The 23,656-nt window shown below is 36.5% G+C and overlaps 1 protein-coding gene across 2 annotated transcripts in view; it reads left to right on the top strand.

Moving 5' to 3' along the window:
- Positions 1-23,209, top strand: part of DTL (denticleless E3 ubiquitin protein ligase homolog) — a 41,259-nt gene extending 18,050 nt beyond the window's left edge. Inside the window, exons 11-16 of one of the 2 annotated variants that reach the window (XM_055319278.1) lie at positions 2,310-2,422; positions 8,561-8,650; positions 10,898-11,033; positions 18,364-19,196; positions 21,157-21,266; positions 21,369-23,209. In XM_055319278.1, the coding sequence (XP_055175253.1) occupies positions 2,310-2,422; positions 8,561-8,650; positions 10,898-11,033; positions 18,364-19,196; positions 21,157-21,255 (1,271 nt within the window). In that variant the 3' untranslated portion in view covers positions 21,256-21,266; positions 21,369-23,209. Of the gene's footprint in view, positions 1-2,309; positions 2,423-8,560; positions 8,651-10,897; positions 11,034-18,363; positions 19,197-21,156; positions 21,267-21,347 lie in introns of both variants that reach the window. The other variant, XM_055319279.1, reaches the window with a different exon arrangement.
- Positions 23,210-23,656: the final 447 nt, after the last annotated feature.

Raw genomic sequence — 23,656 nt, 5'->3', positions numbered from 1 at the left:
CTGCTTCTCCCTCTTCCTGTGCCTCTACCTCTCTCTCTCTCTCTCTCTCTCTCTCTCTCTCTGCCTCTCATGAATAGATAAAATCTTTAAAAAATAAAAAGGTAAATTTAAAAAAATAAAAGAGCAAGAGTATTTGGAAAAGGGAAGCAGTTTATAACTTTCGCTGTTTTCCTGAATGGAATCAGAACTTGGACAGCGTCTAATTTAGATAGTCCTATAAAATAGACTTTTCAAAATCTTTCTCCAAAAAATAAAAGCATAATCCTAATTGTATTATCAAATGTACAAGAGCTCTTTCTATGTCATTTTTTGTAGTGTGACCCTAAAGGGGTCCTTGAGTTTAGTCAAATATGCTCAAGGCAACTTACTAATAATTTATTAACTTTTTTCCTGTTCTCCTAAAATTATTTTATTGGCTCTGATAGATAATTAGATAGGTAGGTAGCTATATGTTCCTTAGAGATTGAGTGACAGACGTGTAGGACAAGAGGTAATTGCTTACCTCCTGAGCTTAATACTTCATCTCCCATACTTTTAATTCACAGTGTTTTATTATACTAAGTGATGTTCACACGGATGACTCTGAAGCACTTCACTGAAGCATTTTCAGAGCCCAAATTATTATTTTTTTAAAAGATTTTTTAAAAATTTATTTATTCATGAGAGAGACAGAGAGAGAGAGGCAGAGACACAGGCAGAGGGAGAAGCATGCTTCATGCAAGGAGCCTGACATGGGACTCGATCCCAGGGCTCCAGAATCACGTCCTGGGCTGAAGGTGGCACTAAACCGCTGAGCCACCTGGGCCGCCCAAGCCCAAATTAAGAAAGATTAAGCTGAGCTAATCAAAGCCTGTAAGGTTTTAGGATTTTTTGAATGGTTTGAAGCATTGGCAGTATATGTGATTAGACCAGCAGAGGGCAATAAATACTCACAGGTCTAGTGGAAGATTTGGTCTGTAGTTTTCCATTCATAGTTAGGGTTAAGAAAGATAAACAACTATACCTTTAGAGAGTTGTATTCAGGAGTAAAGGAGTCTGTTTATTTTGTGGGGATTTATCTATCATAGTAGATAAAAAGAAAATGTGTATCTGAATTGATTCATATTCTGTTTAACATCCACTGTCGAAGTGTAGGTGCTTTAAAAACCTATATTTGATATGTAGATTTTTTCTTAAAAAGCTAAAAATACAAAGTCTTTTTCCAGTTTTGTTTTGGCAGAAGGAATTTTTCTGTAACACTGAAGGAAAGCCATTAAGCTCCTTCCTTTCTGTTAGAAGATTGGAGTGAATATTGTTTCCTGCTTAAATATATCCTTAAATTTTCCAATAACTGAGGGGTTTTTTTTGTATTTTCTATTGTGTTCTGATACCAGAGGCCTCAAATTTTGGTCATCTTAGGTTAGAAGAACCCATCGAGCACATTGTGATAGATTGAGTTACTTGCCCTTTTATCACAGATAGTAAGAAGTCTAAGTCTGAAGGCTAAGCCTAACCTAGTTGAAGTATCTTACATACAAACATAGAATTTACCCCACTACCTACTTCTCAGCCTATTCAAAGTGTTAGATTAAGGGATCCCTGGGTGACGCAGCGGTTTGGCGCCTGCCTTTGGCCCAGGGCGCGATCCTGGAGACCCGGGATCGAGTCCCACGTCGGGCTCCCGGTGCATGGAGCCTGCTTCTCCCTCTGCCTGTGTCTCTGCCTCTCTCTCTTTCTCTGTGTGACTATCATAAATAAATAAAAATTAAAAAAAAAAGATTCCCACATTCCAAATTAGCTATCCATAAATCTTAACTCTTTCCACTGATTATTACCTATTCATGCAATAAGTGTTGTTTGAAGATCTACTGTGTTCAAAGCACTGTGAGGTCTGGTGGGGAAAGAATAAAATGAAATTCACCTTCAAGATTTGAAGTTTATGAGGAAGAGGGACCAATGTATTATACAAAGGAGAAAACCCTACCCTAGAGTGAGGAAGGAGGCTCAGATAAAGGCATTTTACTAAAAGAGGGGACACTAGTTGCATTCTTCTCCTTAAGGATATTCTCCATTACTTTCTCTTTTATAGCTAGCTCCATATCAAGTATTTGGCCTTAGATCATGAGATTGGGTCTAATATAAAACCTCTTTCTGAGACTTCTTTACTTTTCTGCCAGTTCTCTTTAATTTAGTGAATATAACTTGACAATGTTCCAATATTCAATAGTTACTACACTAATAAAACTTGTTAGAACATGTGTACTGTCTACATTTATTTGAACATGAGTAATAACAAGAACCAAATAATTGGATTTTTTTTCCTCTGGCAGTGGCTATCTTCAATGGACATCAAAACTCTACTTTTTATGTTAAATCAAGTCTTAGTCCAGATGACCAGTTTTTAGTCAGTGGCTCAAGTGATGAGGCTGCCTACATCTGGAAGGTAAGTTGCCAGACTTCCTTCACAAATAGGAGGCTAAAGTATTCTTACAAATTTTTCTTCTTAGATGAGTAAGTTTAATGTAAACTACTATTAACTACTTTTCCTGCAGTAGATGTTCAGTAAAAGTTAATTCTTGCTTCTTAACATAGCCAGATCTCATTCTGATTGTCAGAATATATCACACTTTTCATGGCCAGAGCTTTTCAGAAATTGATAATCCATGTACTCCAGCAGTTTCACAGATTATCAGGAAATTGAGAATTCAGAATACTGGAGATAACCTTAACTACTTTATTCTGCTTTCTGGAAAAACATGTTGGATTGCCTTTCTGTTCTGTGTTTTCAAACTCTTCTTTCAAAATACAGTATTTAAATTCCCAGGATCCTATGCCCAAATCAACCACAGAGCCTTGCACAAAATACTAAAAAATATTTGTATGGTAATTATATTCTTTATTTTCTTACAAGTGGCCAATCTTAAGGTGACTAGGATAGATGTAGCCACTTGATCAGTTTTATATATACTTAATAGCATTATTTAAATTTTTTTATCTTGCAAGTTCCCATTCCTGTTCACAAGTCTATTTTCTTTCTTTTTAAATAAACGTGATTCCTAAAGTGACTACTATAAGCTAAGAAGCTTAAATTTGTCCATTTGAGGTTCAGTAGAGAAAACTGAAATACTACACAACAAGCAGCACTTGCTGACCACTGAAAAATAGCTCTTTCTATGATTAATTATAGAAATATCTGGGAGTTCAGAGACAGAAGAACATTATAGCATCATTTTCCAGGGCTAAAAATTAATTATCTTCTAGATTGCCGTGTAATATCATAAATGTCCTTGACTTTGGTGAATTGAATGATCAGAGTTCACACATTTTGGATTTTCTTTTAAATTAATTTATTTTAGAGAGAGTGAGCAGTGGGGAGGAACAGAGGGAGAGGGGCAAGAAGACCATGCTGATCTCAGAGCCCAATGCAGGGTCCAATTCCATGACCCTGAGATCATGACTTGAACCAAAATCAAGAGTTGGACGCCTAACCAAGCCACTGAGGCACCTCACATTTTGGGTTTTAGAGTCATGATGTCTAAAACCGGATAGATTCATAGGTTCAATGTTATCATATCCCTTCTCAGGAGGAAATTATATCATTCTTAGTCCTGCCAAGCTCTGAGAAGTCACATCTTTAATACTGGCTTATGATGGAATAGAACCTGTGAAGTATGAAGCATAGTTCTTCAGCTTAATTTCATCTGGTCCAATGGACATACGAAAAATGATTTTTCTGTATACCTAGAAGTGCAAAAATGCAACTCTGCTTTAAGAGTTTTTAGTGATTTATATCCTAGGTGGTCACATGGTGGAGATGTTGTTTTATCCAAGATTCACTTGTTTCAACTGAAAATTTGCTTATAAAATATATACCTGAGACTCACATCCATAAGAGTTTGTACCTAGTTTCTTGTCTATGAAATTTTATGACTTGAGTTTTAAACTTTAACAATATGTGTTACTAACACTAATGCTTTCTTCTTATATTTTAAATTTTGAGTTTCAAGTTTGGTCTTAATACTTCTTATTTTACTTGTTGTTTTCCTTTTCTCCTTCTCTCACTGTCTTATCTTCATTCCTTTTTTTTACTGCAGCTCCCAACTTAGCAGGAGGATTTTGTTACTACCAAAGTTTGTATCTTTTTAAGTTTTTAAATTCTTTTTTTAAAAAAATTACATACATTAAAAACATAATAAAGGATTGTGGAAGAAATACTTTTGTACTGATCGTTTTAAAAAATCATTTAAAATCAGTTTTTAAATTATATACACATAATTATGCATATAATTGTATGTTATACTTATATGTGTTTGCATGTGTATATGGACAGTTTTATTGTCAGTTCTTGAAATTCCTCTCTTGCTGTCTCTAGTACAAAGCCTTTTCTTTTGTTTTGTTTCAGGGAATGAGGGTCGAACACTGGTTTCTCTCTCTAAAGATGTTCAGTAAAGAGACTTGGTGGTTGTTACTAACCCATTTTCAGACATCCAGTCAGTGGCTATCACATACATGAGTGACCCAAATTCCTAGGCTGGGTCACATGTCAGTGCTGAATGATGTGGTTCAGACATGATGTTCTCCTGCCTGTCCACACATAACTCAGTGTGCAGGCTCTGATATTTGAGATCCTGGCAAGCTTACTGCTCCTAAAATTGAATTTGCCTAGTGAGGTGGCTCAATTTCTCTTTTCCATGATTTAAAAAAAGGGGTGGGGGTGTAGTTTAAAAATCATTCCATGCAAGCTGAGTATCACACTGTTAGGTTATCTTGTAGCTCTGCTATGTTTCCAAAAGGTCAGAATTCTCTCAAGTGCCAAGATTTTTCCTATGTTAAAAAGCCCACAGGCCCAAGAAAACAGAGTGAAAGAAAGGAATTTCAGATCTTAAGACCTCAGAGAATGGTCTTTTAATTTTTACCAGTGCTCAGAAAAGGGGAGATGTAATATAGACTGATACTAAGGCCCAACACCTAAAAATACAAACAGTTAATATAGTTTTTTCTTTCTAATTTCTTACCCTTTGTCCCATCTCACCACCTCCCTCCCTTCCCTTGTTCATTTCTGTTGTAGCCACTGAATAGTATTGAAGTGGTTATAAATAAACTCATTTGGCACAGTCATTCTGCCGCTGACTGGCGAAACATTGAGCCTGACACTTTAGGAAGTGTAAATGATCTCACGGCAGAAATAAAGATGAGATTTGGTTTCTGACAGGGCAGAATAAGGAGATTTTTTGAGGAAAGGTGCTGATCTTTTTTGCATGTTTAAGGATACAAGGTGTTTTATCAGATGCGTAACTTAGAGCCAGTTATTTCTAGTGATAACCTTCATAGTTCTAGGAGTTTTAACTTGGGGATTCTTCATGTCTTGAATTAAACTCTGTATAACGACCAGAATTTATAAGAGGGGATAGTTTTCTGTGTTTTGACCATCTCCAGAATGCATAGGTATAAATGTCTCCTGGACTTAATAGTTTCCTCTAACTACTTAAAAGTAGAGGGAGGTTTATAAAAAATGAAATCCTGCAATTATAGGAATGTTTTATCATAATGAAGTGACAATAAATAAAAACTTACTTGAATAAGAATGAAGGATTTTAAAACACACTGAGTTTCGCTAGAGGAAATTCCTCTTTGAGTTAGTCAATAAATACACTATACCATGCTAGGATAGTCCTAAACTGTAAAAGCCCTTGTAACTACTATTCAAACAAACTTGCCAGACAGGAGTTCTCATTTCAGTCCACAATATGCCCATCTCTCCACTTTTTTTTATTGAGATAGAATTCACATAGTATAAAATTCATCATTTTAGTCACAGTCAGTGATTTTGAGTACGATCACAATATTGTGCAACCACCACCACTATCTCTCATTCCTAGACATTTTCATTATTCCAAAAAAGAAACACTGTATCCTTAAAGAGTCATTCTTCCTTCTCCCCTGCCCTCAGCCCCTGGCAACCACTAACCTATGTTCTGTCTATAGATTTGCCTATTCTGGACATATCTATAAATAGAATCATACAATATGTGATCTTTTATGTCTGGTTTATTTCACTGAACATAATGTTTTCCAGATTTGTTGTGTCATTGCACGTGTCAGTACTTCATTTTTATGGCTGGATATCCATTGTATGGATAGAGCACATTTTATTTATCCATTTATTAGTTGGTGGACATGTAAATTATTCCACTTTTTGGCTACTATGAACATTCATGTACAAGTTTTTGTTTGAACATATATTTTCAATTCTATTGTATGTATACTTAATAGAATTGCTACATCCTGGGGTGCCTAGGTGGCTCAGTCGATGAGTGTCCAACCCTTGTTTTTGGTTCAGGTCATAATCTCTAGGTCATGGAATTGAGCCCTACAATGGGCTCCTCATTGGACAGGGAGTCTGCATGAAATTCATTCTGTCTCTGCCTCTGCCCCTTCCCCCACTCACATGCATGTGTGCTGTCTCAGTCTCTCTCTGAAATGTATGAATAGATCTTTTAAAAAAAAATTTTACCTGAGTCATATAGTAATAAATTCTGTATTTTAACTTTTTAAGGAACCCCTCCCCCACTTTAATGCTATGTAAAGTGCCTGGCTTAACAAATACTTTTCATTGTCATTATTATTCCTTTTTTTTTTTAAGATTTTATTTATTTATTCACGAGAGACAGAGAGAGAGAAAGGCAGAGACACAGGCAGAGGTAGAAGCAGGCTTCCTGCAAGGGGCTCGATGTGGGACTCGATTCTGGATCCCAGGATCACACCCTTCAGCTGAGGGCAGACACTCAACCTCTGAGCCACCCAGGCATCCCTGTCATTATTATTCCTACCTTATTATCAGTTTGTCAAAAAGTTTTTCCAAGGGGTCTTTTGTTTTTGTCTCCTAGATCCTATAGATAAATGCAAAAATGTGCATGTATTCTATTGGCAGATGTTTCGTTTTTCTTGAAATTAATTTTAATTCTTTGTGTACATGGTTAGGTTCCCTTAGATTTTGTAATGCCTAGAAAATTGAAGAAGAGGCAGTATCATGAAATGACAAACTAGAGGCCACAAGCAGAGTAAACCAATGGAATAGAATAATGTATTCCTACCAGGGAGGATCAGTCAAGAGGACATCAGGATTTTCACTCCCTTTTAATTTGCTGCTACCAGTCCTACTTGGGCCTTGGGTGAAGAGAAACTTAATGGGTTGGGGCCATCCCAAATGGAGGAGGGAGGAGAATTTCTGTGACTCCTGAAATAGTTAGAGACTATCTTGAAAGTCTTTTCCTAAAATATGCTACCTTGTGAGAGAATGAGTTCTTGTTCTCTGTGCCATTGTAGGAGGCAGAAAGTGAGATCCTTTTAGATAATACTCAGAAAAAAGCTTTTTCTGTTAAACTCTAATTAATCCAGCAAGGCAAATTAGACTCTACTTTTTCTCTTCTTTTGCTCTTTGAGTCATTACATGTGCCACTTAACCCAAGAGAGTAGTAATAATTGAGTTGGATGACCTTATGAATCAGCGTGTTGACTCCCTTCACTACAATTGAAGGAATCTATTTTCTTAGTCATTCTTAGAAATATTCTTTCCAGAATTGCCTCCACTTTCTTCAAACAGATGAGCAATGATTCAGAGCCTCAGGAAAATGAAAAGAGAATAATTCCTCTTTTTTCAAACATGTGCTAATAATAGTTATGTGAGTTTATATCCCGTATTGTGCTGATTAATTCCCATGGCCTCTGAAAGGGATTGACAACTCTTATGAATGAGTCAACTGTCAAATGGATATCACTAGTGGCATCCAGTGAGGGGCAATATCTGATCCTGTCACGTGTGTAGTACTGCACAATATGACCCTTCTTGATTCATTAACATGTAGCGGTACTTAACTGAAAACTCACAATTTCTTTAAGCAAATTAGCCAAAATGCAATTTTAGAGGATTTTTTTTTCCAAAAAAGATACCAAAGTGCCATGTAAAAGTATATAATTTATATTGCTTCAGAACGAAGGGATATAACTTTAGGGACTTTGGTAAAAATTAGTGAGTCTTTTGCGTGAAAGACTGTCCTCTTGTTGAAGGAGAACTAGTAGTATGTCTGAGATGCCTCAGGGTTTAGTTAATGTAATGTTCCTCGGAAGTAGCTGATTAGAGAAGATCTGAAAATATCTAGGGTATGTAAAAAAAAAAAAAAAAAAGACTCCAGTTGAAGTTCACACTACCTAGCCAGCTGAACCCTACCTATCCTTATAGAAAGTTTATTAGCGAAGAGGTGAAGAACAATGTCATTCTTGAATTTTTGACAAAATATATATAGCTAAGTAGTCTTGAATTGAAATAAGACCTGTCCTGATATGTAAATTCATATTATTTGTTTATTTTTGCTAATTTCATTCTGTTATTTCAGATCAGTGACAGAAATGCTTTTATTACCCATTGGGACTCTTTCTGAGCTATAACTAGGCATATTTAGAGATTATTGGTAACAATCTTGAGGCTCTGTAAGACACAAATATGGAGAGATTCAAAGGCTTTATGTGGGAGACCTAATATTGCTCTGCTGACTTGTTTTTTCCTTTTTTGATGATATGCTAGGTCTCCACACCCTGGCATCCTCCTACTGTGCTCCAGGGTCACTCTCAAGAGGTCACGTCTGTGTGCTGGTGTCCATCAGACTTCACAAAGGTTTGTAAATAAATCTCTATAGTTGGTTTAAAAAGTAGATCACAGATTTGTAAATTTTCTCAAGGTTAGTCTGAGAGTTATGCAGACTTTTATGTTTAAATAGAGATGGAAAAATCTAGAGGCTATCCAGTATCTATCTCACCATTAGTCATATATATTCTACTTTACCAGTAGATAAACTTAATAAGGAATAAGAATGAATTTCTTGATTTCCTACAATAATTCCTTTCCTAAACATAGAATTAAGTTTTTAATGTAATTCATCAGAAAATCTAAGATGGAAAAACTAGTTTTTTTTTTTAACTCTCTTCATATTACCAATGTGATATGTTAACGGTAACATCTTGACTGTTCTTCACAGTCCAGTTTAGTTTACACCTGCCTAAACTGTACTTACTGTGAAGTCATAGTGTGTCAGGTTATCTATGCTACACTGTATAAGTAGCTCCAAAATGTTTTAGACATTTCTCACTTTAAAAAAAATTTTAGCAATAATACTTCAAGACAAACAAAATACCTGAAATGTAGAAAGGGCAGAAACATAAACTTTGTGTACATGTAGAAATTTCATACAATAGTGGCCCAACTTCCACTCACTTTCCCAGCTTCTACTGCCTCTGGTCTTTGGGTTATTTTGGGTTTACAAGAAATATCACTTCTGTGGAAATATCCCCTTTCATTTATGACGTTTTGAGGTTTTGGTCCCATCTGTTTTTTATCTTCTAGAAACTTCTTAAGGTCTGGTCTACTCATGGCATCCCTGCTAGCTTTCCAGTATTGCTCTGATTTCTTTTTATTTCTGTATCTGTATAACCATTTCTGTGGTCAGCCTCATGATTGACCTTTTTTTTTTTTTTAACTCATTGCTTTGATTACCAATAATTACATCCCAGTGACTTTTTTTCTGAGATTCCATGTAACTTCCAGTAAAATATCTGCTTTTAGCATGGAGTTTTGTACCTATTTAGTTATTTATGTTCTCTTTTTTTCAACTATCCTAGATTGCCTTTATCTATATACACAGAAAAGACTCCTAGGTAATGGCTGGGTTATTTACCTATACTAATATAATGACTACTCATTTAAAAGGTTTTTTAAAATAATTTTATTCCTATCCTAGGGTTAGGAAGATAAAATATGGTTTTAAAATCTAGCCTTTGAAATTGGAAAAATTTGGATTTCAGTTCTAGCTCTGCCACTTAATTGTGGTGACCTTGGGCAAATAATTGGATTCTTGTTTTATGGATGAGGTTATTTGAGTTCAGGGCTTTTTACATTGTGAGAATTAAACAATATAAAAAATGTAGATTGTCCGATGCACAGCAGGTGCTCTGGAAATAATAATTCTTGTTAGTACACCATAGAGTGAGGATTCCAGACATTTCTTGTTGAGCAGTTAAATATGTGTGTCTTCTTTTGGCCTCCCAGTAAGGAAAGGAAAAAGCTGCCAGTCTCTTGGGGGCCAAGACTTAAGAGAACGTGTGTTCTTTTTTTCTCTTTCTTCAGTGACTGAAATAGAGAAATTATATAAACAAATGCTGGGGAACAGCTCTGGTACCAGTGGCCATTTGCCACAAGCTCTTTAAGCTGGACTTTCTCTGCCATAAAAGGCTTGGGACCAAGATCGGGAATGGTCAGATATTTTTAAAGGGGCAAAGGTTATTTTTAACTTCTTTCAGCCTAGTGAACTTGTTGTTTTCCCAGATTGCTCTTTTACCTATCTGAAAAAGAATCTTAAGGAAATGGTTTCATTCTACTTGTCACAGCCTACTAGAGTCATGGACTAAGCCTGATCTTGGAAATGATCCCATTACTTCTGCACTAAGCCAGAACACGTAGAATTCAGAAGAAAGTGGTAGAAATTCAACGTTGATGACATACACTGGTTTATCATTTAATAGAGAGTTAAAAAAGTATCGTAATTTTATATTTCATAGTTATATAGAAGGTGATGAAGATGATGACTTGCCCAAGTTTTTGAGAGTAAAATGAACCTGATTTTTAGGGCTTTTTAGGCTAAGGTCAGGTAAGAAACGACTGGTAGCAAAAGACATACCATCAGAATTATAAAGAAGCAAGAGAGTCCTTTGAAAATTTGGAGTGATTCCTGAAAGCAAGGGATGGAAATACATGATTTTTCAGATATCATTTTCTACATCCTGGTATATCAGACAGTCTTTAAGATCTACCTTTTACTTGGTTGTAAATCTTTGATTGAAACTTAACTCCCTGCCTGATTCTCATTAGATTGCTACTTGCTCTGATGACAATACACTGAAAATCTGGCGCTTGAATAGAGGCTTAGAGGAGAAATCAGGAGGAGATAAACTCTCCGTAGTGGGTTGGGCCTCTCAGAAGAAAAAAGAAGCGAGAGCTGACCTAGGTAAGGATCCCATGCATTTTTCTAAGTTGTTTATGGTTTGACTGGCTTCATTCTACAAAACAGAAGGATAAGCTAGATTTGATCTTGTTTTGGTATATTTTTAAAGGAAAGCACCATCTTTTTCACATTCATTCTTTTTGATAAATATTTTCTGAACACAACTACGTTTATCATCTACACGAGGTACTGGACTACTGTGGTGGATTTATTGTCAAGTATTTATTGAACTTCTACTATGTGCTAGGCATTGTTCTGAGTTGCTGGAGATTTAGCAACAAACAAAAGAATCAAAAATCCTAAAGATGTAAACAAAGTTTACAGATTAGTATGAGAAGCAAAGAAACATGTTAAAGTAAGATAGGTACTATGTCAAGGAATAATAAGTACATAGGGAAAAAAGGAACACTGGAAAATAAGGTGCCCAGGGGAACTCAATATTTAGATGATATTTGAATAAGGGAAGTGAAATAGTGACCCAGGTGGACATTTTGAAGAACATTCCAAGCAGACAAAAAAGCAAGTACAGAAGCTCTGAAGGCTTGACATGTTCCTGTGGCTAGAGCAAGCTAAGTAGAGGGAAGAGAATAGTAGTGCAAAATGAGGTTCTTATATGACTTCGGCTTTTATTCTAACAGACAAAAAGCTATTGCAGGGTTTTAAATAGAGGAGTATCATGATCTGACTTTTCTTAACTTGATCGTTTTTACTCCTGTGTTGAAAATAAATCGTAAAGGGATCAGTATAAAAGCTGGAAGCTAATTTTGAAGTTATTTGAAATAATCTAGGAAGCAGTGATGGTGATATGGGCAGAGGGGTAGCAAAAGATATGGTAATAAACCACCCAGGTTCTGGATATATTTACAAGGTAGTGTGGAATCAGATGTAGGATGTAAGGGAGAGCTACCAGGGATGACTTCAGAGTTTTAGGACCTGAAAAGCTAGAAGAATGGAATTGCCATTAATCAAGACAGGAATCACTGCAGAAGAAACAGGTTTGGGAGGGAATAGCCAAAGTTCCTTTTGGATATATTGTTTGGTATGATTATTAGACATTCAAATGAAGATGTCAGAGAGGCAGCTAGATGTTTAATTCTGCAGTTCAGGGCTGGAGCTATAACTTTGGGATTCACCATCATATAGGTGAAGGAAGTGATAGCTAAGAAAGGAGAAAAGGTATGGGATCTGAGCCTTGGACCACCCCAGTGTTTGGAGATTGGAGGAGTGAAGGAACAGACACAACCAGAGATAGAGAAAGACCGGGAGAGTATTGTATCCTGGAAGTTGAGTAAATAATGGAGAGGGGGATGAATTTGGTCAGATATTTTTAGCGTTCCATGTAAGACAAGGGCTAAAAATTGGCCTTTGGATTTGGCAATGTGGGGATTATTTGATGACTTTAGTGAGAGCAGTTTTGGCAGACTATCAGTGTCTGATGGGTGTTCAGGATCAGAGAAGAGAACTCAGAGACTACATGTATAGAGGACTTTTTCAGGAAGTTTTGCTAGAAAGGAAAGGAGAGAAATGCGGTAGCTGAAGGAAGGAGCAGTGTTGAAGTTTTGTTTTAATAGGAATTTAGCATTTTCTATGTGACTGGAAGGGCCCTATAAAGATGAGAAAACTTGATGCAAGGAAATTTGCTGGAGCAGTATCCTCAAGTGTGAGAAGATGATATCAAATTCACATGTAGAAGGGTAGGTTTTTGCCAGGAGTGTGGAAAGTTAATCCATAGTAATTACAGGAAAAGTAGAACATATAAGCACAGTGAAGGTAGGTAGATAGATGGGATAATCAGATCTGTAGAAGTTGATAGCTTCTGTTTTCTTAGGTAGGAATCAGGATCATCAACAGAAAATAAGGATGAGGGAGGAGGTGGTCGAGATCTGAGGAGAGATAAGAAAGTCTAACATAGTCCTGCAGAGAAAAGAAGAGTAAATGGACCAGGGAAATATGGTTGTCAGGCAGGGGGTCAACTTTAGGCTAGTGGCTATGAATTAAAAGTGAACAGTCAACATGGTTGTGTGTCTGCTGCCCAGGTACAGGTACACTGTAGCCAGGCATGTTGTCTAAATCCACAAAGGGCCAAGGGAATTGAGTGTAGATATGAGAAGCTGGCTATTATGACTGATACAGGATTGAAACTGGGTGAGGAGAGAAGTGAGGATATAGTGGCACTGGGGGGACAGTGTCAAAGTGGGGAAGAAGAATGAATTGAGAATCCCCTAGGGATGAAGGATTTTTGTAATTGGAATTTGGAATTGCTCACAAAAGTGAGCTGGAAAATAGATGGTGATTGAAATTGAGAAAATGGAGGATTTACAGGTTGGTAGTAATAAGGTCAAGGAATAAGGGGCTTGAGTGGGTGGAAGGACAGGCTGTGTAGAAGGCCACGAGAATGAGCAAGCAAGGTATTAGAAAGATCATGTATAAAAAAAAAAAAAAAAGAAAGATCATGTATGTGGATTTTGTAATAACCATGAATTGACAGAGACAGTGTTGAAGGGTGGGAGAGTGCCTCAAGAGCAAAAATCTTCCAAGCACTGAGCCAGCCAGCCAGAAGCGTTTCTGATATTATCAATAAATATATATTAATAAGCTGGAAATTCAAACTTAACAGTTCGCTTTATGTTAGCCATCAAGACCTAAGGTAATGGGGAGTTGAAGATAAGTCTGCATATATGCTCATTTTTCCAATGACTTACTTGTCTCTTACAAGTTGTTACAACCAGATAGAACTGGACTCCAGAGGGGTCCTGTGTTCTAAGTCTACTTCAATAAAGACTTTGATGCCTTTATTTTTGGTTTTTGTTTTTTTCTCTTTAAAAAATATTCTTTTTTATTAGCATCATAGTTTAACAAGTCATCTAGTTCTACAGCAGTGAATAAGATAAATAGCAGTCCCCAGAGGCCCTGTCCCACAGTTCCCCTTTTTCAGGGATAGCCTTGTCAAATCTTTCAGCTGATTCTTTGATACATATGTCTATATCTCTAAGTAATATTTGTGCATTTCCATTTCTTTGTTGCAGTTCTCAACATTATCTGTTGACTTCTTACTTTGTGAGATAAGGATTTAGCTCTCTGTGTCCCCACTACTACCAAACCTCTGTATACTCCATATTCCCCTATCTTCCCAATACAGCATTACAGTTTTGGTTTGATCAAGATTTAGGTTTTTCTTTTTTTTTTTCTATTCAGAATGGAGTTACATAGTAAAGTGCTGTTACTTTTTACTTCCTCTACTTTTTTTTTTTTCCTATTGAGGCTTTTTTTTTCTTTTTTTTTAGCCTTGTGAAGATCTTTTCACATACCACAAGTTCACCCATTAAAGTATACAGTGCAGTGTACTTTAGGATATTCAGTGTTAGGCAGTCATCAACACAATCTAATTCTAGAATTTTTCAACATCTAAAATGAGGGTTCTAATTTCTCTATATCCTTATCAGTGTTTCTTATTGTTTATCTTCTTAAGTATAGCCCTCCTAGTGAATATGAAGTGGTATCCCATTGTGGTTTAGATTTGAATTTCCCAATTTTAGTATATGTGCCGCCAAAGTGAGCACTGGATTTGAATTTCCCTAATGGCTAATGATGTTGAGCACTTTTTCATGTGCTTATTTGCCATTTGTATATTTTCTTTGGAGAAATGCTTCTCCACATCCTTTGCCCTTTTTTTAATTGGGCTATTTGTCTTTTTAATGTTGAGTTTTAAGTGTTCTTTATATACTCGCTGTAAGTCCCTTGTCATAAGATTTGAAAATATTTTCTCTTATTCTGTAGGTTGTCTTTTTACTTGCTTAATGATGTCATTTGACTCAGTTTTTCTAATTTTGCTGAAATCCAATTTATGTTTTTTTCCTTTGTCATTTGCGCTTTTAATGTTCTATCTAATAAACCATTGCTTAACACAAGGTCACAAAGATTTACTCCTCTGTTTTATTCTAGGAGGTTTTTAGTTTTAAGGCTGTCTGGTCCATTTTGTTTATTTTTGTCTATGATGTGAGGTAAGGATCCAAATTCACTATGGATATCTAGCTTTCTCAGTATCATTTTTAAAAGAGACTATTCTTTACTCCATTAAATTGTTTTCATGCCCTTTCCAAAAATCAGTTGACCATAGATGTAAGGGTTGATTTCTAGATTCTCATTTCTGTTCCATAGATGTATACATCTATCCTTATCCTGTCACCACATTGACTTGATTCCTGTAGCTTTGTAGTAGGTTTGGAAATTGGAAAGTCTGAGTCCCCCAGTTTTCTTCTTTTTTAAGATTATTTTGATTTTGACTATTCTTAATAGTCTAGGCATTATTGACTGACAAAGATGATTGTCCTTATCTTAAAGAGAAGGAAACCTTACCTGTTCTATCTCATGTGCTGGCTGTAGTCTCACCAGTCAGCAGAATACTTAGAGTCTGTTTTTTGATGCCTGGAACATCACCATCATCCCTCTCAGCAGTAATGACATTTAACAAAAAATTGTTTAATAATTCCTTGATGGGTACTACAGGGGCACTAGACCTAAAAATGAGTAAATCATCATTACCTGCCCACTAAGTGCTCACAGTCTAGTCCAAGAGGCAGATACAAAAGCTTTGGTACATTTATAAGCATTATTCCTAGCTGTATAAACAAAAGGAACCTGTGGGAGAGCAGGAAAGAAGTTTGTGAATTCTTCACAATGAAAGAAGCTTGTGAATTCTTCACAATGAAGTTAACGATGTCATCGGAGCCTGATACATGAGAATTTTTGCCTGGCCAAGAAAGGGCAGGCTTGGCAAGAAAGTCACATGAACAAAGACAGAAATGTGACAGTGTGCAGCTTTTTCAGGAAGCAGTGAGTAGTCTCCGGTAACAGGATCCTAAAGTAGCAGAGTACATGATATGACTGAAAAGGTAGAGTGAGGCCAGATGGCAAACCCTTATACAGAGAGAAGCTCCGAAGTGACTGATATTGGTAAGCTATCTGTAATTCCTCAAAGGAACTGACTTTCAGGAAGCTTTTAGGACAGTAATGTAGTCTACGCTACCGTGTCATCTGATCTCATGCAATGCTTAGGGTCAGTGGAGATTCAGTAGATGATGTGCTAGAGGGTATGTTGTATTAAATCAATGGATCAATATAGTGGTATACTGTATAGCTGTTAAAAAGAATGCAGGGCATCTAATGTACTTGTAGAGATACAGAGAAAAAGATAACACTTTTAAGAGAAAAGAGTAAATGGCAGAATGTGTTTGTGGTGTATGTGTGTAATAATCCATTGGTGGGTTTTTAAGGTATGATATACTTTTGTGTGTGCTATTATGCATATAGAATATTGTGGGATGCACAAGAATACAAGTAAAACGAGAAGATTCGAAAGAGGACTTTTTACTTTTCACCTTATTCCCCTCTGTAACTGTTTGAATTTTTTTTACCATGAACTATTATTATCTTAATCTAGTTACTGTTTTTTTTTTTTTAAGTTTTAAATTTGGCCCAGAGTTTTATTACTCTTCAAAGTTAACAAAATCTTCTCTTTGAACCCCCATGATCCACTCCTTCCTTCACTTTAACATCCTAAAGGAAAAATGTCCTAGCTTTCCACCACATCAGATCCCTTGCTGACCTTTAATAAACACTTCAGATGTCTGCCACTCAAGTATCAGAAACTTAGATATCTGCTTGGCCCAGTTCCAGCTGTCCCTGACCCACCTTTTCCTTCTTCCCTAATCCTGCCTTAGAACCTGCATGTTCTAAGACCCATACTATTTTAGGGCTTTCTGCTTTAACCATACCCTTCAGGCCACTTTAACGGAACTGATGACTATAGGATAGGGGCTGTGCAGTGACTGTTGACCTGCGTTGAGTGAAACAACTGGAAAGTTTCTGTCTTCTGAAATAATAACTAATCGAGTTCTAGAACATGAGTACAAGAACTATGATCAGGTGCTCAGCGACAGGTCCCTGTCACTAACTTCCTTAGGGTTTTCCACGAATGATCTTTGTTGAAGGAGTGGTATCACTTTGGCCATTTCTAATCATATGGTTGACAGGAAATTTTAGGCAAAAATCCATTTGTAGAATTTCTCTGTCTCAAGGCAAAGCTGCTTGATTAGTGAAAAACACAGGATAGAACATACAGGGTGACTAAATGCCTGAAATTAGTGCTTGTTAATCTGTATTCTAGCTAAAAGAAGAGATTGTATTTTTATGTCAGCTCATCCTAAATTCAATTGCATATAAATGCAATTCAATAATTAAACTGAATTAAATATCAGAGTTATAATTCAAAGAGTTTGTGACTTAGAAATAAACTGATGGCCTTTCCTTGTTATTGGAGACAGGAACACTATTTCAGAAATCTAAAAAGCTCAGAAGGAAAGTAAGAAAATACAGAGTTGTCTTTGGTGGGGCCCAAGGGGAAAGAAGCATGAAGTTAATATGAATTTGCCTCAGGTACTTGCCATTGCTTATAAAGAAGAAACAGGACACATAGAGAAGAGTTCTATCCACTGATTTGCTTTACTGAGAGCAAGCAGTTAGTTTCTGAAATGTTCTTTGGTATCCTTTGGCTTGTGGAAGATGGCCATTTGTAAATTAAGGTGGAAAACCAAGTGAGGCCTAATAACCTTAACAAGTAATTTATTTCTTGTGGAGATGAAAAGCTCTCCATTTAACAGATCGGAAACTGAAGCAGAGGAGGTAGAGGGTTGTGTTCAAGTCAATAGTAAGTGATTGTGCCAAATTTTAGACCATACACTTCTGTTTGGGAGCCACTGTGCAGTGCCTCTCTGCCCTAGCATTACTCAAAAGTATTATCAGGAATCCTAATGACAACTTTGCTTATGAAAACAAAATATATTAATAACCTTGAATGTCTTACTGTTACCCAAGAATACTTGTTAGCTATTAAAAATGACAATATAAGTCTATATTAATGTGGGAAATGTTCATGATCTACTTGAAGCATGTTACTAAATAGTATACAAATTATGGTATTATTTTCATATAGAAAAAAATTAAGGTGTATAATGTATATATTACATGCACAAGTATAGAAAAATGCTAAAAGTGATTTACCTTGATACTTTGAAATTTTTCTTTTAATTTTTCTGTATTTTCTAGATTTTTGTAAGTGTATGTTTTACAACAGTAGTTGGGAGGCTGTTAGGAAAGGGGAAGGAAAATGCTGCAAGGGTGTGGTAAGAATCCAGTGATTTGTGTAATCTACTCACTGGGAAATCCATCCCTATATGAGTAAGTTAGCTCTAATTTTCCTTGAGAATTCAGGAATTTTCTATGACTTTCACTTCTGATTTTTGTGACCCTCTGTTTTGTTTTGTTTTTTTCCCAGTAACAGTGACAAATAGCCAGAGTACTCCTGCCAAAGCCCCCAGAGTAAAGAGCAGTCCATCCATTTCCTCCCCATCATCAGCAGCTTGTGCTCCAAGCTGTGCAGGAGACCTCCCTCTTCCTTCAAATACTCCCACATTCTCTATTAAAACCCCTCCTGCCAAATCTCGGTCTCCCATCAGCAGAAGAGGCTCTGTTTCCTCTGTCTCTCCAAAACCACCCTCATCTTTCAAGATGTCCATTAGAAACTGGATGACCCGAACACCATCCTCATCACCACCCATCACTCCACCGGCTTCTGAGACCAAGATCACATCTCCAAGAAAAGCCCTTATTCCTGTGAGTCTGAAATCATCCCAAGCAGTGGCTTGCTCAGAGTCTAGAAATCGAGTAAAGAGGAGGCTAGACTCAAGTTGTCTGGAGAGTGTGAAACAGAAGTGTGTGAAGAGTTGCAACTGTGTGACTGAGCTTGATGACCCAGTTGAAAAGCTTCATTTGGATTTGTGCTGCCTTGCTGGTAACCAGGAAGACCTTGGTAAGGACTCTCTAGTTCCTACCAAACCAAGCAAGATTGAAGGAGCTAGTATGAGTATTTCAGAGCCTCCTTCTCCTGCCAGTCCTTATGCTTCAGAAAGCTGTGGAACACTACCTCTTCCTTTGGGATCTTGTGGAGAAGGGTCTGAGGTGGTAGGCAAAGAGAATAGCTCCCCAGAGAATAAAAACTGGTTATTGGCCATGGCAGCCAAGCGGAAGGCTGAGAATTCATCTCCACGAAGTCCATCCTCCCAGACCCCCAATTCCAGGAGACAGAGCGGAAAGACTTCTCCAGGTCCGGTAAGTCAGCTGCGGTGGGAAGATGTGTTTCGTAACTAGAAAGGGGCCAGTGAGAAGATACATGCCCTAACTTGAAGAGGTCAGGCACAAGTCCCTTCTCAGAAGTCAGGATGCTTTCTTTCCTTCCTTCTTTCTTTCTTTCTTTTTTTTTTTTTTAATAAACATATTTATATACCTAGTGTTGCCAGATTTAGCACATAAAAATTCAGGACAAATATTGCATGGGACATTTCTACTAAAAATTCCTTATACTAAAAAGTTATTTGTTTGAAATTCAAATGTAACTGGGTGTTGCTGTGTTTTATTATCTAGCAACCCTATTTGCTCCCATTAAAATGCCTTCTGTCAAGGTCCAGGGGTGCCTAGGTGTCTCAGTCCATGAGGCTTCTGACTCTTGATTTCAGCTCGGTCATGATCTCAGGGTTGTGAGATCGAGCCCAGGTCAGGCTCCAAGCTTGGTGGGGAGTCTGCTCCTCTTCCTCTGCCCCTCCCCACTTGCCCTGGTGCGTCCTCTCACTTTCTGTCTCTCTCTCTCTCTCTGAAATAAATACATCTTTTTTAAAAATTCCTTTTGTTACGGTCCATACCCCTCAGCCTTGTTGCCTAATTCCTCATGGCCTTCATCATCCTCTAGTATATCAATTCAATGATATCTTCCTCTTTGTTTAACATTATTCCCTCCCCACCCCACCCCTGCCTTTCTTTTTATTTTCCCCACCAACCCTCAGCCCCTGGCAACAACTTTTTATAGATTCCCTCCCCTTTTTATAGATAAAGCTGACATTCATGGGCAAGTTGCCAACATCCATAAATAGATTTCCAGTTTGTAATTATAGTTTATGATTATTTAAAATATAGTGAAACTTATATACTTACAAAGCAATTTAAATGCAGAATCCTTCCAGATTTTTATGATTTTCCCCAGGCTTTCTTTTACAATCATCTTACACCAATATTTTTGGCAATTCACTTATATCTATACTTTTTAAACATTCAGCTTGGTCTCACTTAACTTTTTTGGACTCATTTCGTTGACCGGCATAATATTTAAGTTAATTTCAAAAACATGTATTGCTGGCAAAAATAGGTTTGTGAGCTTTAGAAAGCAAGTGACTCATTATTAAGTGGTGGAGGGGGAAGTAGCTGTGAGCATTGGGTGAGTATGGGCACCCGTCAAAAGAAGTAGAAAGCTTCAGGTAATCAGTTTGCAAGCTAAGGTGAGATGGGTTAAGGAAGGTTCTGCTGTGCTTCATAGTAGCTCTTGCTCTGTGTTAAGGAGAAGGTGGTAGAATGATTAAAATCCAATCCAAGAATCTAAAAGGCAGAAGGTGGATAACATCAGGCAAGTTCTAGTTTAATAAGTGTTCATATCCCCCTCCTATCATGAAGCCATGAATTATCCCATAATTGTAGGGAAAATAAATTAGAAATATTTTAAGGATTACTTTGAACACAAACTCCCAACCAAGACCTTGCTACAGAACATGAAAAAAGAAAAGAAAACCCAAATATAAGGAGTCTTTCTTTTCTTCTCTCAAAATTATCACTGTATCTGTTTTTGCCCCTAAACAAAATTCTTATTTTTTTTGTAGCAGAATGAGTCTCAGCTGTGTGTTAGCAGAAAAATAACTTCAATGAATAATTGTTTTCACTAATGTGTAAATTTTAAAGGCTTTTAAAAATAAGTGTGCTGGCCTCATATATTTCTGGTTTTATAATTTCAGTCTTTGAAACTAAAGTTTCTTTAAAAGAATTTTCTTATGTGCATGATGATGGTAGATTTCTTCAGAAAAGAGTAACAGCTGCCATTTGAATCGCTATCCTATTTGTAAATTTGGAGTGGTGATTTACTCCTTTACTCCCTTATTTCAAAGAGGAGGATTATTATAACCTTTGATTCCTAGTAGGAGGTTTAACTTTATCTTAGAAAATCTCTGAAGTCTACACTTTCTTTTTCTAGGTCACTATTACTCCCAGCTCCATGAGGAAAATCTGTACATACTTCCATAGAAAATCCCAAGATGACTACTGCAGTCCTGAACAGTCAACAGAATTATAGATCTAATCTGAGTGAGTTAACTGAACTTTGGCCCATTAAAACAAGACAAAAAATGCAACAGAGTGATTCTATAACTCTGATGTTTAAGAAAGTTACCGTTTTTTCATTTTCAGAGAAAATCCATTCAACTCTGAAGTTTACCTACTCTGGTTCTTCTACCATAGCTTATATGCAGCTTCCTCGGGATGAATGCTGTGTTTAAATTCCATAAAGTAAGTTTGTCACTCTGTAACTTTTTGAACAAGTAGTCTTCACTTTTTAAACTATGCCTCTTCCCTACGATAATGACATCCCAGCTCATAGAGGCAAAAAGCAAGACTTGTCTCTTGCTATTCTGAGACTGTAGGTGCACAGTGGAAAGTATCTGCTGGTCATGGCAGGGGGCCTGTCTGTGAAGGCCAATTGCTGAAGAAGTCTTCTGCTGAGGAGCCCTAAATCTGTGCTGCCTCAAACAAATATAGTTTCACTTAAAGTTTATATAATCTTTTCACTACACTTTTGGATTTTATCTTGTTTTTTTAGCGTATGTAAAAATGTGACCAGATAAGTACATTTATCTTGATTTCAGTGTTCAGTGTTAAAAATACAGTCTCTTAAGTTAAAATCATCTTTATTTTAAGAGCAGTTGATCAATGTCAACCCCTTTGGAGAAACTAGGAGAACAACACTAGAAACCTTTACTTGTCTTTTTTCCCCCAAATATATCTCCCATATGAGACTTAAGGTTCTTCTCTTTTTACTAAGCAATTTATTATGGTACCAACCCAACATCATGTTTTATAAGAGGTTACAATTTTTGCCATTTACTAGACAAAGATACTCATAAAATCAGTAGTCAGACATTAAAGTTGGGGTTTGAATTCAACTTGAATTCATTTCTCTAGGGGCTGCAACTTTTTAAGAATATAAGTCATCAGATTTTAAGAAAAAAAAATAATGATATCTTATTGATACTTTTATAAAAGAACATAACTCTGAACTAAAAATCCAGAACCCAAAAAACAATTCTTGACTTTAATTTGATTTTTTTGGATTCTCTTCATACACATGAAAAATAACCCACTAGCATAGCCCTGAGCTGAAAAGTCATGGAAATTTCTCTAAATATCTAATATAGAAGGTGTTTAGATTGATTCTAAGTTAATAATGTATAAAATATCTTGAACATCTTCTCTTTAATCAGCAGTTACATATCAATCGTCTTGAAATGAACTGTTGTTTTTTATTTTTCCCCTTTATAACCTCATAGACACAGCTTCATGTACCTTCTATGTACTGTGTCTTTGGGAGGGAATCCCCTAGCAATCATGAAACTTGATTTATTTTATCCATATCCCTGAGGAATATGTAGATTTTATTCATATTTTTGTCATAATTTAAAAATCTGTTTTTAATGACAAATTTTAATTCCTTTGATTACTGTAAGTTAAGCTTGTACCAACCAGAACTATGTGTGTGGATTAAAAATGGATTCTCTATGGTTTTATCCAAGGAGAAAAATAAATAAAGAGAAGCCACAAAATTGTTGTTTTTGAAACAAAGCACTCTATAGCATTAACTGAATATTTAGAAACTCTACTTATAATTAGTGTTTGATTTTTTTCTTTTTAATGATAGGCTGTGGAAAGATGTTATTTAATGACCACATCTTCGAATAATGCTACCTATCTTTTTGCTTTGAAAGCCAATGAGGGGAGAAAAAAGGATAACTAAAGTAGATCAGTATATTCTTTGTATCCTTGAACATATAACAGCTCTACTGAGTAAAATTGGGGTAAATGTGGCTGACAGAAACTGTGTTGAGAGTTTACCGGCTGTAACCTGTCCCACTTGGAAAACTGGTACCTCAAATGGGTGCCAAAGGTCAAATGTAATGAGATAATAATTATCCCTGCCTCTGTCAGTGTCAGACTTTGAGCTGATCCTGAATAATAAAGCTTTTTACCTTATCTGATATCCTTTTCTGAGCTTTTTGCATTAACCTAGAAGCAATTGACACTAAAGAACTATAGTAGTAATCAAGAATCCTTTCTACTTGCTCAGTGAATAAAATTTGTTTATTCCCAAGGATATGATCGGTTCAGGCTGAAAGAGGTTTTAATAAAATACGTCTTGCTTGGTCAGACCTTGAGTGTTTAAGATGGCTTGGATTACTTGATGAAGTAGGGTGGAGTGATGTAGTTCTTTTTCTAAACAAGTATTTCCAGCCCAAGCTTTTCCATTTGAATACACTCCAAGCATTATTGCTACAGTGCTGTATTAGAGTTTCCTTTGGCTGTTTCAACACAGGCCCTTAATTTACTTTTGTGAGGGTTGACTAATTAGTCCTTTAAAATGTTTCCTTTAATCTGGGCTACACATCTAACTGATGATAAATCAAAACCATCTGTAGCTACCCCTG

The sequence above is a fragment of the Nyctereutes procyonoides genome, unplaced genomic scaffold (genome assembly GCF_905146905.1).
Source record: "Nyctereutes procyonoides isolate TBG_1078 unplaced genomic scaffold, NYPRO_anot_genome, whole genome shotgun sequence".
NCBI classification, from domain to species: Eukaryota; Metazoa; Chordata; class Mammalia; order Carnivora; family Canidae; genus Nyctereutes; species Nyctereutes procyonoides.
The sequence above is the reverse complement of the archived record's forward strand: the minus strand, read 5'-3'. Positions and strand labels throughout refer to the sequence as shown.